The sequence below is a fragment of the Phalacrocorax carbo genome, chromosome Z (assembly GCF_963921805.1).
Source record: "Phalacrocorax carbo chromosome Z, bPhaCar2.1, whole genome shotgun sequence".
Taxonomy (NCBI): Eukaryota; Metazoa; Chordata; class Aves; order Suliformes; family Phalacrocoracidae; genus Phalacrocorax; species Phalacrocorax carbo.
The window spans coordinates 69,452,874-69,469,499 of record NC_087548.1 but is presented as its reverse complement, the minus strand read 5'-3'; the positions used below and the strand labels follow the sequence as shown (position 1 = coordinate 69,469,499).

Sequence of the window (16,626 nt, the reverse complement as noted above, 5' to 3'; positions counted from 1 at the left end):
AGAGTTGAGGTTTAACTTCAGATCCTTTATTTCAAGGCTTTTTGCTTACGTTCCTAATTTTAAAGTTCTATTCTTCTGGTGTGGTCTGGGCACCAGGAAGGAAGTCTTGAAGGTTACTCTGCTTGTTCTGAAACCTTTTGAACATGGATGATAGTTACTTTGCCCACCAGTGCCCAGTCCCACTTTGTTTACCTGAAAAGATTGTGACACCTGAGCTTAATTCCTTGAATAGCATCATCTTGCTGTTAGCACAGTTGTTCTGTTCCACGCCTTTTCCAAATCAGGATAACAGTGCATGACAGCAGTTCTGTGCCCGCTGCTATTGCTTATGTACTCATGATGGCCCAGTAAAACTGGCCCGTTTTTTTTGAAGTTAGTGCAGCTGTATATGATTGTCAAGTTCAGCATGCACAAGCTAATCAGAGTTTTAATGGATATAGTGTCCGTTAACTGCATGTTAGAATTCTCTAGCTAAGAACCATTATGTCTGTGTTTTGTGACTTCAGTATGTTCACCAGTGTAACCACAGACCTGATCAGGCAATATTAGTATTAACACTGCATATGCTGACATAAGGCTGAGAGTTGCAGAATAAAGCTCTTGTTAAAACTGTGTGTGGTAGAAAATGCTAATCTCTAGATTATCTGGGGTCTCATATATAAATATTCTGGAACCATCTTTGGTTAGAAATACTTTCTATGTTTCATTCAACATGAAGAGTAAATTAAGACTTGTGGGTTTTTGAAGTAACAAGATTTCTCTGCTTTGGTGACTGATTGCTTTTGTGCCGGGATGGTGCTGCACTGGTGTTCCTGGACTTCTGTGATCTTATTTTGGTCTTGCAGGTGGAATGTGTTGGAAGTGTAGACAGCGGTCTGAGTACCATGAGCTGGAGTCCTGACCAAGAGCTTGTTTTGCTTGCAACAGGTATCAGCAACAGCCTGTAAGCTATCTGCCTGTAGGAGTGAAAGTCACTATGGCCAAAATGTAAAACACGGTTAAGTTTAGGATAGAAGCAAAATACAAAGTTACAAAATTGGGACTAATGCTGAAAGAGAGGAAAAAAACCACCAGATCTTTTGTAAGAAATTTCATTTCATGATCCATGAGGTGCTTTGGTGATCCAAACACAAGCTGTTCAGGCCCAAAGAGCTCAGTTTTATAGAACATAATTAGCCTTTCAGATCTTCCAAGGAAGTATGTTTGATCTTGCCTCTAGAACATAAAGACTCCGGCTTTGTATCCCCATTTGATTTCTTAGTAACAAAAGCTGCTTCTTGCCCTTTGGTAGGAAATCTATGTGTCACAGGCTGAACTCAGCTACAGATGTGTTTCACCTAGAAAACAAAGTTAGCCTCAAGCAAAACAGAATCACAGAATGCTTGAGGTTGAAAGGGAGCTCTGGAGATCACCTATTCCAAACCCCTCGCGCAAAGCAGGTTACCTAGCACAAGTTGCTGGGAACCATGCCTGGTCAGGCTTTGGATATCTGCAAGGATGGAGACCCCATGATGTCTGTGGGCACCCTGTTCATGTCTGTAACCACCTTCACAGTAAAAAATTATTTTCTTATATTTTAATGAAAATTGCTGTATTTTAGTTAATGTCGATTACGTCTTCTGCTGTCACTCGGCACCAGGGTACTTACTGTATCCCACCTCCCACATAAGATACACACTAATGAGATTCTCCCTGAGCCTCCTCTCCAGAGCAGTCTGACTCCTCTCAGCCTCCCCTCAGGTGACAGATTCTCCAAGCCCTTAAATCATCTATGTGACCTTTTGCTGGACTCATTCTAGTATGTCCTTGTCTGTCTTGTCCTGAGTAGCCCAAAACTGGAGCCAACATTCCATGTGTGTCTAACCAGCACTGAATAAAGAAGAAGGATCACCTACGCAACCTGCTGGCCACATTCCTAATGCAGCCTAGGATGCTGTTGGCCACCTATGCAACAGGGAGATACTGCTGGCTCCTGTTTGACTTGGTGTCCCCCAGGAAACAGAGGTCATTTTTTTGCCAAGCTGCTCTCCAGCCACTTGGCTCCCTGTCTGTCCTAGTGCCTGAGATTGTTATTTTCCAGGTGCAGGACATGGCTTTTTCCCTTTTTGAGCTTTATGAGGTTCTTGACAGCCCATCTCACATACATGACAAGGTCCCTGTGGACAGCAGCATAACCTTCTGATGTACCTGCTACTCTTCCTGGTTTTGTAATCTGCAAACTTGCTGAGGGTCCCATCGTCCCGGTCATTAATGAAGATGTTAAACATTGGCCCTAGCATCCAGGGGCGTGCCACTGGTGTCTGACCTCAAGCTGGACCTTTCGCCACTGATAGCACGCTTTTGAGCTTGGCAGTTCAGCTGGTTTTCAGTCCACTTCACTGTCCTTTTATTTATCCCATCCTTCGTGAGTTTGTCTATGATGATATTATGGGAGACAGTGTCAAAAGCCTTATTAAAATCAAGGTAAATGACACCCACTGGTCTCCCCATATCCATGAGTTAGTCATCTTATTGTAGAAGGCTGTCAGGATGGTCAGGCATAATTTCGCCTTCACAATTCCATGCTGACTGCTCCCAGTCACCTTCTTGCCCTTCATATCTCAGGAGAAAATGTTTTAAGAGTGGAAGGTCCGTTTTTTGAAAGAACTTTCTAAGGTTAGGCCAGGAAGCATGTATTTGAAGAGAGAGATTTGAAAACGTTCTGTTGCAGTTTGAGATTTTCTGCTGTGAAGGATGTGTTCTCTTTAGTATCGTATTACCATCAGAAATATTTGTCTATTCAAGTCCATGACAGAACGATAGGACAACATGGGAGAACATTGAGTTTTTATTTGTAGGAGATACCATTACCAATACTGTATTTAATGCCTACCCTGCAGGTCAGCAAACACTCATCATGATGACAAGGGATTTTGAACCAATTACCGAGAAGCAAATCCACCAGGATGAGTTTGGGGAAGGTAAGAGGTGCGCTGAAATGAAGTTGTTCAAACTGATGTCATTGGTGTGTTGTAAGCACGTAGGAAGTAAAGAAATGGAGCTGAGCACTTTCAGTCTAAAATGTCTCCTGGGGCCCAGTAATGTTGCCAGGCAGCTGAAGGGGAACGCATATATTTTAACTGTCAACATAAATCCAAGGAAGTTTCCTGTACTAGAGGACTTTCTGGGCTATATAAATTTCCTGCAGGTTTTTAGAACTAAACTTGGATGGAAGGTGTGGGTGGCTTGGAGCTCTGGTTGTGTTTACCACACTGTACAGAGTAGTGCTGTAGATCTTCCACTACAGTGATTATTTCTTATTTCTTCTTCAGGAAAGTTTGTTGCTCTTGGCTGGGGTAAAAAGGAGACACAGTTCCATGGATCAGAGGGAAAACAGGCAGCACATCGCAAACAGACGGTATTATACTGGTTCTCTTATGTTAAGCCCGTGCTGTCTCTGCAAAAACATGTATAAAGATATTTTCTGATATTCCTGCGGTGTCAGTTTGCCACTGCCTTTCTGCTAGTTGTCTTCATAGGCTGCTTCTGTTTGTTTCTGTTGTTACCTGAAATCCAGCATTTTTATCGTTCTAATTCAAGACAGCAGCTGGGAGTACTTAGGATTGTTTATACAGAGCTCAAAGCAAGATTTGCACGTGCTAGTGCTTGTAGAGGTAAAAGCACCCTTAAATCAGCATGACAAATTTTGCTGATTGTGTGCTATATACTAAGGTTTTCCTATGACCAAGAGAAATAGCATGCAGTTTGGCTAAGGGAGCAGAAATAACAGTGATTTGAGCTCCCAGAAGGCAAGAGTAGAAGGGTTTGGGCTACTGAGCACCACCAGTCATGTGGGGCAACTCTGTGTGCCTGCACCCTTCAGCTCTTTTTTCCTTTGTGTGACACTTCTATGTTTTCTCTACTTCTTATTTGGTAAAAAGTCAGGTAGCTAAAACCACTTCACTGCTGGATTGTTCTTCTTGTGTTTAAGTTTCAAAATTAAAACTCTCCTGCTGAAACCTGGCAGGCTAGAGTGCAGAGAGATGAAATGTGGACTGTTCCAGCATTACTGTTACGAGGGACAAGGTGAGGCTTGGCTATATCTGGGAAAATATACCTAGCTTGACAGAGTTAAACCTTTGAACAGCTGCCTCTATCTGTATCCTGCTGAATTTTTTTTTTCCTGTGTTGTTCTGCGAAGAACCTGTTTGCCTCAAAGAACACTACTTCTTATCCCAGCTTCTCTCTGTCATACAGACTGCCTGGATGGCTTGCCTTTCTCATCTTTCTCCTTCCAAGGGGTTGTGACTCCAGGCATCAGTCATGAACAAACCCTGATTCACCCTTGTGTCCAGCTTATGCAGAGACCCTGGTGGAAGGGAAGGATGGCTTGTGATCATGTGAATAGACAGTCATATACACTTGCAGGAGGAGAAGATTGAATTTAGACAGTTTTAATTCTAGTATTACCTAAAATAACATTCTTATGTTATAATGAATTTTTAGTTTTGCAGCCTTAAGTTTTTTTTAATGGATCGATTTCATGCCAAGGCTCTTGGAAGATCTGGGTTAGCAGTGCAGTTTAGACAAAGGCAGCAATTGCCTTCCCAACCTTTGATGCAACTTTCTTTTGTGTGACTTCAGGAAGTGTCACCTACTTCAGCCTGGGATGACAGCAGGCCTCGGGTGACATGGAGAGGAGATGGGCAGTTTGTTGCAGTGAGTGCTGTCTGTCCAGAAACAGGTGAGGGACCAAACTTCTTTGAAATACAAACATGTGTAAGAGACTTCTTAAGAAACTAGGCAAAGCAAGAACTGGCTGGTGTTCATGGTCTCTTGGCCGCTTTAAGCAAGGGTGAGTTGAGCTAGTTAGTTGCTCTTTTCAGTGTTTTCATATTATCAGAGGCATTTTATAGACATGATCTTTTAAACACTTCCTTTGCGGTTTGGTTTTCAATCCAGTGAGAAGGCAGTAACCTCAGGAGAGGTTACTACTGAGCAGCTACACTCTGAACTGCTTCTTTCACCAGTGTTAAATTACTGCTTAAGCTCTGATCAATCTCTGGAGGGCTCCCAGTGCCAAATGGATTAATCTGTTTGAGTTGGCATACCCACTGTCGCTCATAGTAGCAGTTTTGCCTTGCGCACTTTTTTTTAAATACTGGTAATACTTTTCCCTAGGTTTTGCCCTAAAGCCAAAGAGGTGCTGAGCACACACATACCTTGTACGACTGTAATTGATGTCTTCCATAACAAACATTACTGAACAGTTTAAGTGTATTGGTGAACATACTGAACTGCACCAATATGCACTGCTCTTCCCCTAGTTTGGGTTTTTACGTTCAGGACTTCAGATTGCGGAGGATCTTGCATTTATAGGAAGATTTTAATGTTCTGTGGTGAAAATTGGAGAGGGAAATGGCTATGGCTGAGTTACATCAGACTGAAATTTGTGCTCAGTCCCTTTAGAGTCACCCAGTTAATATGGGAGAACTGCCTGAGGCAAAATTAAGTTTTTACCCTTTAAGGTGTACAAGAGAAATCTCCTTGTTATTCGTGTGCTACCCTCACATGCTTCATGTTATTCATGTCCTACCCTCATAAAATTAGAAAAGGCTCTTCCCCGTGCTTTCTTATACATTTGTCTCATTGTTCTCTCAACCTGTAGGTGCTCGGAAGGTCCGAGTATGGAACAGAGAACTTGTGCTGCAGTCAACAAGTGAGCCTATTGCAGGATTAGAACAAGCACTGTCCTGGAAGTGAGTAGCAAAGCAGTCTGCATCCTGGCAGTGTTGCTTTTTATTCCCTGGTTACAGTCTTTGATCAGCATCAATTTCATTTCTCCTCTGTTTGTTTATTTTTCCCAAAACTTGAAGAAAGCTTCCTTCTGATCCAACATGAGGAAGAATAGCCCTTCAAACCATGAAAAGCCTAATACTTGAATCACATGTGGGAAGAAGGGGTAGATTCTTTGCACAGTCTCAATCACAGAATGGTAGTCATTGGAAGGGACCTCTGGAGATCACCTCATCCAACCCCCCTGCTTGAGCAGGCACACCTAGAGCAGGGGGCACAGGACTGCACCCAGGAAGCTTTTGAATATTTCTAGGAAAGCAGACTCCACAACCTCTCTGGGCAGCTTGTTCCACTGCTCTGTCACCCTCAAAGTCTTTCCTCATATCCATGTGGAACTTCCTGTGTTCCAGTTTGTGCCCATTGCCCCTTGCCCCATCATTGGGCACCACTGAAAAGAGTCTGGCCCTATCATCCTGACACCCTCCCTCCAGATTATTTATAAGCATTGGTAAGATTCCCCCCACAGCCTTGTCTTCTCCAGGCTGAGAAAAGCCAGGTGTCTCAGCCTTTCCTCATGAGAGATGCTCCAGTCCCCTGATCATCTTTGTAGCTCTCTGCTGGACTCTCTCCAGCAGTTCCCTGCCTTTCATGGACTGGGGAGCCCAGAACTGGACACAGTACTCCAGATGTGGCCTCACCAGGGCAGAGCAGAGGGGGAGGATAACCTCCCTCGATCTGCTGGACACACTCCTTTTAATGCAGCCCAGGATACTGTTGGCCTTCTTGGCCACAAGGGCACATCGCTGGCTCAGGGTCACATTGCTGTCCACCAGCATGCCCAGGTCCTTCTCAGTGGAGCTGCTTTCCAGCAGGTCAACCCCCAGCCTGTCCTGGTTCGTGGGGTTGTTCCTCCCCAGGTGCAGGAGTCAAGTGTTTTTGGACTCAGTTGTATAAACAGGAATATTACAGGTCCCTTTCCTAGTGCTGACATTTACTTGCTCACCTGAGGATGTTGTGAGCCCTAAAAATGTCTGTGCTGGATTTATGACTTTGTCTGAACACTGCTGAGAAAAACACAGCCTCTGCTGCCCTTTTCTTCATGTGTCTGGAGAATATGTAAGATGATTGGTGTTTAAAATGACAGCTAGTGATTATGTGAGCAAACACTTTTCATTTGTCTCTTTTTTTAAGGCCCTCTGGAAACCTGATTGCATCCACACAAGAAAAACCCAACAGATATGATGTGGTTTTCTTGGAGAAGAATGGACTTCTTCATGGGGAGTTCACCCTCCCATTCCAGAAGGGGCAGGTCAAAGTAAGTGCTGTGTCTGGGCTTCTTTGATTAGAGTGTAGTGGAGGGGAGGACTAGATCTTTTCCAGATTCTGGGAGGAAGTTTTAAACTTAAGACTTAGTGCTGGCCCTAACGGAAAAAGGGACCTGAAAAGAGAATCGAGAAGCCTGTGGCGAAGAGGCAATGCCCTCTGGAGGCCCGTAGTACAAGCATAGGGGGATTGTAGCCTTGGGGTGCTTCTGGCCCCTGTATACTTTCTACCAGGCAAATGCTTCAAAAGCACTGTTCAGAATGTCAGCCATTGCAACAGTGAGGTGAAATACTCATGTTATCCCATATATGAGAGGTGAGCCGCTACTGCTAGGGTGTTACTTCAGCTCCTGCCTTTGGATGCTGAGTGGTCTTTTGGCAGATGCTTCCTCAGTGCCAAGGAGAGTAGAAAGAACACTGCTGTCATGTTTGTGGTTGTGTCACCTCTTCAGCTGTGTGGAGCCACCGTGACAGGTGCTGCCCCAGGATGCTTTGCTCCAGCTGTCGGCAGCTTTGCATTACAGGAGGGCTATGTTAGTGTATTAACCCACACACCTTACATTTGTTGAAAATAAGGAGCAGCTTATGGTGTTGCATACCAATCAGGAACATACCCACCCTATGCAGAGGCAACAATATCAGCAAGAGCTGTTTGTTTCTGCAGGTTAACGAACTGCTTTGGAATGCAGATTCTACAATCCTGGCTATATGGCTGGAAGACCTGAAGGTGGAAAACTCCAACCCAAACAGTTATGGTGAGAGCACTGTGTGAGGCTCTGGCTCTTCCGCTTGTCTGAAAAAGTGGTTAGCTGTGGGTATTTGTCTGCAAGCTGGGAGACACTGGGAAGGCTTACCTACAGCTTTGAGACTGTTTGCAGTTCAGGAAGAACTGGTAGTTCAGCCTGAGCTCAAAGCATCTTCCAGGCTGCTGTAACTGGAAATAGGATTAATGGAGTGCTAAAGGTGTGAACCCTTTTTAAGACATGGGTGCCTCCTCACAAGAGGATCTCAGAAGTCTAGTATTGACTCTTTTGCATGAAGTCTGTTGTTGAGTTTTCTTGTGAGGGGTGTTGTATGACATAGCCCACGGGCTGAAGGCTAGAACTATTATTTTCATCACACTTAACCCACCCCTAGAAGAGCAGTGGTGGTCGGGAGGGTTTGAGATGGGTCTCAGTAGTCTGTAGTAACCATTTCTTTTTCTGTAGTTCAGCTGTGGACCACAGGGAACTATCACTGGTACCTCAAGCAAAGTCTACATTTTGGTAGCTTGGAGCAAAATCGGTTGGTGTCGCTGCTGTGGGACCGAGAGAACCCATATAGACTGCACATACTCTGCCAGGGTTGTCATTACCTCTCCTATGTCTGGCATTGGACCACAGACCATGGGATGGGGGAGAATAGTCAACATGTGGCAAATGTGGCTGTCATAGATGGAGGTAAGCAGTCAGACTGCTTAGCAGCTCTAGGGTCAGAAGAGGTGGCGTAGCCTTTTGGATGCAGGTGGGATGGGATTATGGTAGTTCTTCTGTTAGCTGCTGTTTCTACACAACTGTAAGTGAGGGGGACCGTATAATGGATGGAAGCTTCAGGGGTGGTTTAATGGAGTTAACTGCTAAGGGCACAGCAACTGTATTTTCCTGTAACATTGTTCCTACTTTCAATAAACAACATAATGAGATCCTCCCTAGCATTTGGACTGGGTTACAGCTTGGTTTTTTTTTCTCTTTTCTTCCACAGATAAGGTGCTTGTCACAGCATTCCAGCATGCTGTGGTGCCTCCACCCATGTGTACCTATGAGATCCAGCTCCCACAGCCAGTTAATCAGGTTGCGTTTCACACAGATCCCAAACATAGTGGAGACATGGCTATCTTGGATGCTGATAACAAGATCTCTGTGTACAGATATGGTGAGAGCATGTTGCACTGTCTTGTTAAAGTAAATCCTATGTCCCTGAGAGCAGTACACTTGGGGTGCTAGTAGGGTGATGGTCACTCAAGCCTTTAGTAGTCAGGAATAAGGTATATGTAGTTCAACTGTGTGTTCAAGCTGAGTTCTCTCATCTGCAGTAGTTTGGGTGGCACAGGAGCATTTTGGTGATGCATTGGCTTTGTGAGAAGGCAGCGTTCAGCACTTGGCTATGTGCTTATGCTGGTGATATCCCCCTGCCTAGCTTTAGCTTGAGTAGAGTGCAGCAAGGGGTATCTTGTATAATCTCTTGTATAATCTCTTCTGATGGCATGTTGCTGATTGCCACTGGAAATATCTGGGAATAGCTACATCGGGTCTATCTGAGGCACCCAGCACTTCCCAAAGCCATCCTGTATACATTGTAATATTTAGTGTGCTGTGAAGCCAGAGACTGTTGCTGCTGCATCTGAGTTTTGTACTGTGACATTACAAGATAACTGTTCCTCAGGGAAAGTGTTAATGAGGATTAGGTGTTGGCTGTACATGTATGGATGGTATTTTCTGACTTTCATAATAGTTTCCTGCAACATCTACTTTTTGATAAGAGTGAAGATGAAAGGATCTCTGTTGGCAGGATCTCTAAACTTTGCTTTTTTCTGTGTTTGCTAGGACAGAGCACAGTGAACGACCCCACTGTCAGGTTTGGAGCTTTGGGTGGAAATGGTTTTAAAGCAGCTGTGGAAATACCATACCTGGATAAAACCTACAGGTAATATAGAACTAGTACAGCTGTAGTGGGGTGAAGAGGGCTGGATGTTTTGGAGGTCACAGCTCTGACCACTAGTTTCAAGATTTTGAATAAGGTGTCAGATAACATGGTTTCATTGTGCTGCCACTGTGGCTGCAGCCAGTGCTGAGCACTGGGCAATGCAGTGGGCAGTTTATCCTGAGAAGTGCCCTTGACTGAGGTCTTGATCTAGTGGGAGCAGTGACTGTCAGTGATGGTACTTAGATGGCCTTTCCTGTGCCTGGTGCTCTTGGCATTGTGGTGCTACACTTTGTGCTCCTGTTCCCGGAGCCAAAGGAATGGTTGTGCAGTGCCCAGGCCCGTGATCATGGCACAATGAGTAGCAGAGCAGCTTGCATGGCAGGGACAATGACAAGGTTAAAAATACCACCCTGTTCTACATTTGTTCCTGTACACAGCTGGCATGGGAACTGCCTAGGGAAAACAAATGAGGCTCCCTGGGTCTCAGCCTTCATCTCCAGCCCAGTCTATGGCAGGATACATGCTTTGGGCACTGGAGCCCAGCTAGCAATGCTGTGTGTACCTATTTGCATGTGTACCTGAACAGCCAGGCTGTGCCTAGGAAGACCTGCACCTCTCGATTGAGGTGGCCTATTGAAATCAGATTCTATTTGCTTTCCATTCTCTCTTATTTTGTGACAGAGTTGATGTGAGCAGCGACAACAACCAAGTGATGAATCCTCTGGGGCTCCGATTTCTCACCTGGCTGCCAGATGACAGCTTCCTGGTGGTTGGTCAGGGTCAGCATGCTGCTCAGTCTGTCCTTCACCATCTGACTGCAGTGCCTCATGTGGGTGGAGCTGAAGAAGAGCGCCTGAATTTACGGTACTGGAGATCTGTCCAGTTGTGGGTAAAGTCTGAGAGCACCACTGGACAGCACCTAGAAGGAATTAAATCTCAATAAACATGCATACTGGAGGCTGTGGGTTGGGGAATTGGGCACTCTTCCTGCAGGAGAAGCAAAAGCTCACGAAGCTGCCTACTGGTCAGCACTTGCTGTAGTCCTAATGCCTACAGCCAGCCTGGTGAGAGGGTCTATGCTAGCATGCCTGTGTCAGTACAGGATAGCTCTGTCCTTTGCCTGAATTCCAGGCCATCATGGGGACTGATTCCCTCGATTCTACCTTTTGCCCACCATTATCAAGGTCCAGAAGGGGACTGGTAGCTCTTGTTAACTCCTGTCTTCCTCCTCCTCACATGCAGGGCTTTTTGGGGTCAGCTGAACCAGATCACAAAAGGAGGCCTCCTGGGGTACAGAAATCCGCTTCCAAAAGGGATCCTCAGAGTTGCTTTCTGCAGCCTTCACACAGCAAAGACAGGCTGATTTGCATATGAACTGTATATTAGGACAAAGGAAGTGTGGGCTCTGCAGAATGCTATAAGTATGCAGACAGTGACTAGCACAGTTAGGCAAATGCCTGTTGGCTGGAGTTGGTGGTGCTTTGCCTTGCCAATGTCAACTCCCATAAGTGCGGAAAGACTGCAGAAGATCCTTACGTGAACAAGGTATCTGTCCTTGCTGGACATGTGCATCCTTCCATCTGGCCACAAGAAATGCAGGATCTAGGTGTTAAATGTAATTCTGATGACTCATGTTCTGTGTCTTTCTCCAGGTTGTCTGTGCCTGTCGATGGAGAAGTGATCAGCCTGTGCTGCAGCCCAGTGACCAAAACTGTAGCTTTGCAGCTGGCTCATAGACAGATCCTGAAATACCTCTGGGGTAAGCTGAGCCTTACTGAAGTACCTGGTCTGAGGTATAGTTATTACAGATTTCTCAAAAGGCATAACAAAATGATTTGACTTTCAGGGATATGAGTGACTCTTGCTGGTAGCTTGTCCTGCCTTTCATGCTCCCTCTGCTCCCAGAAATGGGCCGAAATCAGTGATTTGTGTCAGAAAGTAGTTAATGTTTTCGGGAATGATAGTTCAGGGATTATGATTTGAAAAGATGCTGGTTTAGTGATTTCAGAAGTGCTGAATGAGTGCCACGTCCTTAGCACTTCCCTCCTTTTCCACAGTGGAATAAAGGTGCTGCTGTGTCCCTAGAAGTTACCACCTTCTTGTCTGCTGTGTCTGGACTTTTGTGTCAGTATTCCTCCTCTCTGTCAGATAGTGTAGCTTATTCCCAGCTCTAGTTTTCTTGAGGTACATGTCATGAGGTTGTAATGTCTGAATCTTTGGCTGGAAAACAGTTTGATCTTTCCTCTTCAGAGGCTTCTACTCCGGTCCTTGAGCCCTGGAAGACTAGCAGTGGCACTGCTCTTCAGTTCCCCTACCCTTGTGTGCAGACTTCCATCACGAGGATCAGTGGTGAAGTAAGTAAGACTGTGAGCAGGTTAAACTCCCTACTCAGTTGTTCTGTGTCAAATGTGTACCATGATCCTCTGCACAGGGTCCAATGATACTTCTTAGCAGCGTTCTTCATAAGGCCTTATGCAGAGCTGAGAGCATGTCTTCCTTGTCTTGAGCATTTCTGATGGCTTGCAATTAACACCCAATCTCCCCATCCTATCAATATAACTAATAATGTAATTGAAGAGTGAGAAATTTAAGATTTAAAATTTCCAGGAGTCACTGTCCTGCTCTTTTTGAAAACAGCATTTTGCTCTGTTGTATCTGAAATTACCCTATTAGCAACTATGGCTGTATTGAGTTACTGCAGACCTCCTACTACTATTGGTGATGGTTTCTTGATAGCTATAACAGCTTAAGGAACAACTAGGTATTTGGCTGGTAGTTTCAGGGTTTCATTCATTCAGTGTGCATCCAGGTGAATGCTGCATGGAGTTGCTTTGCTGTGCTCTGTACTAGTGCTTTGCCACTGCTGTTTTGGACCAAATGCTGCTGAATGAAAAAATAAATTATCTGGCATGGTTTCTGCTTCTGTTTTGTTACTGTGCAGTTTTCATTACAGGGTAGACCAAGCTGGGTTTCCAGCCAGAATTGTTTAAAGGCACTTAAGTAAGCTCTCCTAGTATAGAGGTTGCATGACTTCCTGTCCAGCTTCTCTAAGTAATTCATGTGAGGTACTTGGTACCTATTTGTAAGGTACTTCAATCCAGTGCTTGTCAATGTTGTGAAACACTGGAGGTTGTGACACTGGCAGCTTATACTCGTGATCCTTTTTATTTACAGGAGATGATCTTGGGCCTCACAGATCGATGCCGGTTTTTTGTTAATGATATTGAGGTACCTAAGTTTTTGCCTCTCATTGCATCCCCTTTTCCTCTGCCAAACAGAGCATTCCTGTTTCACTCTATACAGCGATAAACTTTATTTTTCTACAGGTTGCTTCCAACATCACCTCATTTGCAACATACAATGAGTTTTTGTTGGTGACAACAAACTCCCACACCTGCCAGTGCTTCTGCTTGAAGAACATATCAGTGAAAGGTAAATGCCAGCTCTGGCTGCCTGCTACTGGCAGCTTATGGCCATTGTCTTGAAACCACAAGGTGTCCCCATTTTTCACATCCAAACCTGTTGTATTTGGGTCACTCAGAGCAACTGCTTAAGAGACAAAGGAAGAGAGCTGCTTTCAAAAATCTATTAGACAGCAAGGAGCACAGGGACCTGACTTCGTATATCACATGCCCTTCCCAGGGAGCAGGATTTGTCCTGTAGTTGTTGTCCCTTCACTGTTTTCATCAGCTTAGCCCTGCATTCTCTCCCTCCCCTCCATGTCCAAAAGAAGAAAGGGCTTTGTGCTATTTGAGGGTGTGTGGAAGAGAAGGGGTCCCAGTAGAGTTTCTGGTGGTATTTGGCTACAAGAGGTATGAGGACCCTGGAAAAGGCATGATGACAACTTGTTGGTCCTTTACATTATTCAGGGCAACTCTTACCTGGCCTGTTGAGCTTTTTATATATGTCCTCTTATATAGAGGACATATCTCTACTTTGTGTACAGCAGTGCTTAGCACTTAGAGGTCCTCTTCCTACCTGGAACCGTTGAAGGTTACTGGTGTATTACTGACTCATTTGGTCCAGTATGACCTTGCAGAGCCACACAGGAAAGCCTGACCGGGGCACTGTGCTGCAGTGTTCCACATGTGCTGATAAATATGCTGTCTTCAGCCCTTCAGGCTGGCCTGAGCAGTGCCGCTGCACCCAATAGTGAGACCCTGCGCAAGGTGGAGCGAGGTTCACGTATCATCACCGTTGTGCCCCAGGACACAAAGGTTGTGCTGCAGGTCAGTGCTCTGCCCATGTCTGCTGAGGTCTGCTATCAGGGTGTAGGGGGGTCATCTCAGTGGGCAGCTGGCCAACCTGCACACAATCTGTGCAGTGGTACAAAGCTGCTGCCTTGTACTGCTGCGGCACAGTGCCCCACAAATCTCCAGCCACCTGGCTGGATGCAGAGGGATTTTGAGCGTACCTATGGGAATTAGGTTCAGCACAGGCAGCTGGGTATGTACAGAACGGGGAAGGGCTATCCAAATTGCTAATGGCTGAGGTAGCGTAGTGCTACTTATTGTGGCCTCTTGGTGAACCTCAGACTCACCTGTCAGTACTTGCTGTATTTGCTAGCAGCACTCCATTAGCCTTGGCACTAAGTTTGTCTGAAGTGCTGAGCTCACTCTTCAGAACCAGAAAAGGTTCAGAGAATGGAGAAGGATGTTATTTGAAGGGCACCTCTGGAGATGTGTAGCCCAATATCTTCCTCTAAGCACAGCTAACCTGAAAGCTTGATGAGGTTGCTTTGGGTCTTGTATGGTTGAGTGGAGTCCAGCCTGCTGAGGACTGATGTTTCCAAGCTGAGAGAATTTTCAGATACTTTTCCACAGTCTTAGAAGTTGCATGTCCTTTGAAATGAACAAACAGGCCCAAGTACCTGCAAGTAGCAGACAGGCCTAGAAAATCAGCTAGTCCTCATTTTGCCTTCAGTGTAGGCCAAGTAACTACAAATAAATAAATGTGTGGATCTTATTATAGATGCCAAGAGGAAATCTGGAGACTGTTCACCACCGAGCTCTGGTTCTTGCCCAGGTTCGGAAGTGGCTAGACAGGTAAATGGCATTGGCATATTCTGGTCTTCTCTCCCCTAGTCTGAGCTGTTAGAGGATGGCTGGGCTGGTTTTGTTGTGCTGGAGAAGGGAGGGAAGCTAAATTCTAACAAACTTACTTTGTTAGTGGGAGTGAAACTGTTCCTGGGTCTACCAGCTAGAAGTCCAGCTTTCAACAGTCCCAGGTGCCTCTCATTTCACCACTGAAGGGCTTATATGTGTACTGAGACTGTATGGGTGGGAGAAATCTTCATCTGCTCCATTCTCCAGACATCTCAATCACTTCATGATGAAGCATGCTGTTTTTCATGTTTTATTTCCTTAATTGATTTACATTGAAGTTTTCTGAAACAGAAGTTGGCACATTAGATTAAAACGTAGTTCTCTGTTTTAAGAGAGGAGAAAAATAATGCAAGGCCTGTATTGCTTCCTCAGTTTGGTGTGCTGGTCTGTTCCACTGCAGAAGCTGGCAATGAACGTGATTGACCTTGCACATTTTTTCTGGAAGGCAATTTACATATTTTATTGCCTAGGCTATTCCCTTCCCAGGGGGTGTGCCTTACCTCTGGTCAGTTCCCTTTATTTGTGGATACTGCACCTATCCACTATGTAAACTATCCCACTTGACTTATTCCTCCAGGCTTATGTTCAGGGAGGCATTTCAGTGTATGAGGAAGCTGCGAATCAATCTCAATCTTCTCTATGACTATAATCCCAAGGCAAGTATACCTAGTTCTGTTGTGTTGTTTTCCGTATTTGTCTACTCTGGAATCCATTGACATTGAACAGTGGGCTCCGAAGAGGCGGTGGTGCTGTCAGTTCTGCTTTCAGCAGACATGGCTGCTCTGCACTGCTACATCCTCGTGCAGGCAGATTAGACTTACCATTTTCTTAATCTGTACGTTCAGAGAAGGTCTTTGAATTTGATCTTGTACTTAATGTACTTGTTCAGAATAACAGTAGTAATACTCTTGTTTGTTTCAGGCATTTGTGGAAAACGCAGAAACCTTTATCAGGCAAATAGATTCTGTGAACTATATCAACTTGTTTTTCACAGAACTGAAGTGAGTATAATTCTGCAAATAGAAGCATGCATGTAATCAGCGGTGGTACATTATTTTGTCAAAATATTGGCAGCTCTTCAATGTGGGTGCAAGGAGTTAGTCAGAAATCTGGCATGTTGGGTCATAAAGACTCGAGTAAGCTTAATAGTTTCAGGGCTAGTCAACGTGCCTTGTCGGGAATTTCATCTTGCAGGCATCCATTAGATTTTTCCAGCAAGTGATCAGTACATCATCTGACTGCTTTGACTTGTCTGTCAAAGCCAGGCTTGCTGTACAGGGGTAAATGTGAACAGAGAAAGGTGTGTTCCTTCATAAAGAAGAGCAAGACAGCACTGCCTACCCGAAGCCTCAGGTCAAGATACTTGCTTAGATTCCCAAATCAGGCCCCCTGATTTCTTTCTCAAAGGTTGAGTGACAAGAGGCTTGAGGGCATTGTTAGCTTCAGGACTTCTCAAGCTTGCTGAAGTAAATAATTATTTAGGAGCTGGACATATCACTTAGCTGTTCCGTTTTATTTTCAGTGTTGACCTGACCTTAAATCTTTGTCTAGAAATAAAAGCAAATGGCTTAATTTTCAGAAGTGCTCTATGCTCAGCATCTCCATAGTGGATTTAGTAGAAGACAGCTGTATCTTGAAAATCCTGCCTTCTGATTATTTTGTGCAACTGAAGTAGTTGTTCTGACCAGTTTTTTTCAATGCCTCTCTTCGCTGAGAATCAATTGGGATGGATGAGAGATGTT

The 16,626-nt window shown here is 44.9% G+C and overlaps 1 protein-coding gene across 2 annotated transcripts in view; it reads left to right on the top strand.

Annotated features, from left to right (window-relative positions):
• The window catches only part of ELP1 (elongator acetyltransferase complex subunit 1), a 32,696-nt gene that overhangs the window by 2,605 nt on the left and 13,465 nt on the right, over positions 1-16,626 (top strand). For both annotated transcript variants that reach the window (XM_064439152.1, XM_064439151.1), the window contains exons 3-21: positions 846-927; positions 2,880-2,960; positions 3,312-3,397; positions 4,624-4,723; positions 5,648-5,738; positions 6,967-7,090; positions 7,762-7,852; positions 8,306-8,536; positions 8,838-9,008; positions 9,680-9,779; positions 10,461-10,643; positions 11,432-11,538; positions 12,030-12,133; positions 12,954-13,007; positions 13,106-13,211; positions 13,893-14,008; positions 14,751-14,824; positions 15,462-15,540; positions 15,806-15,885. In XM_064439152.1, the coding sequence (XP_064295222.1) occupies positions 846-927; positions 2,880-2,960; positions 3,312-3,397; positions 4,624-4,723; positions 5,648-5,738; positions 6,967-7,090; positions 7,762-7,852; positions 8,306-8,536; positions 8,838-9,008; positions 9,680-9,779; positions 10,461-10,643; positions 11,432-11,538; positions 12,030-12,133; positions 12,954-13,007; positions 13,106-13,211; positions 13,893-14,008; positions 14,751-14,824; positions 15,462-15,540; positions 15,806-15,885 (2,060 nt within the window). The remainder of the gene's footprint in view (positions 1-845; positions 928-2,879; positions 2,961-3,311; positions 3,398-4,623; positions 4,724-5,647; positions 5,739-6,966; positions 7,091-7,761; positions 7,853-8,305; positions 8,537-8,837; positions 9,009-9,679; positions 9,780-10,460; positions 10,644-11,431; positions 11,539-12,029; positions 12,134-12,953; positions 13,008-13,105; positions 13,212-13,892; positions 14,009-14,750; positions 14,825-15,461; positions 15,541-15,805; positions 15,886-16,626) is intronic.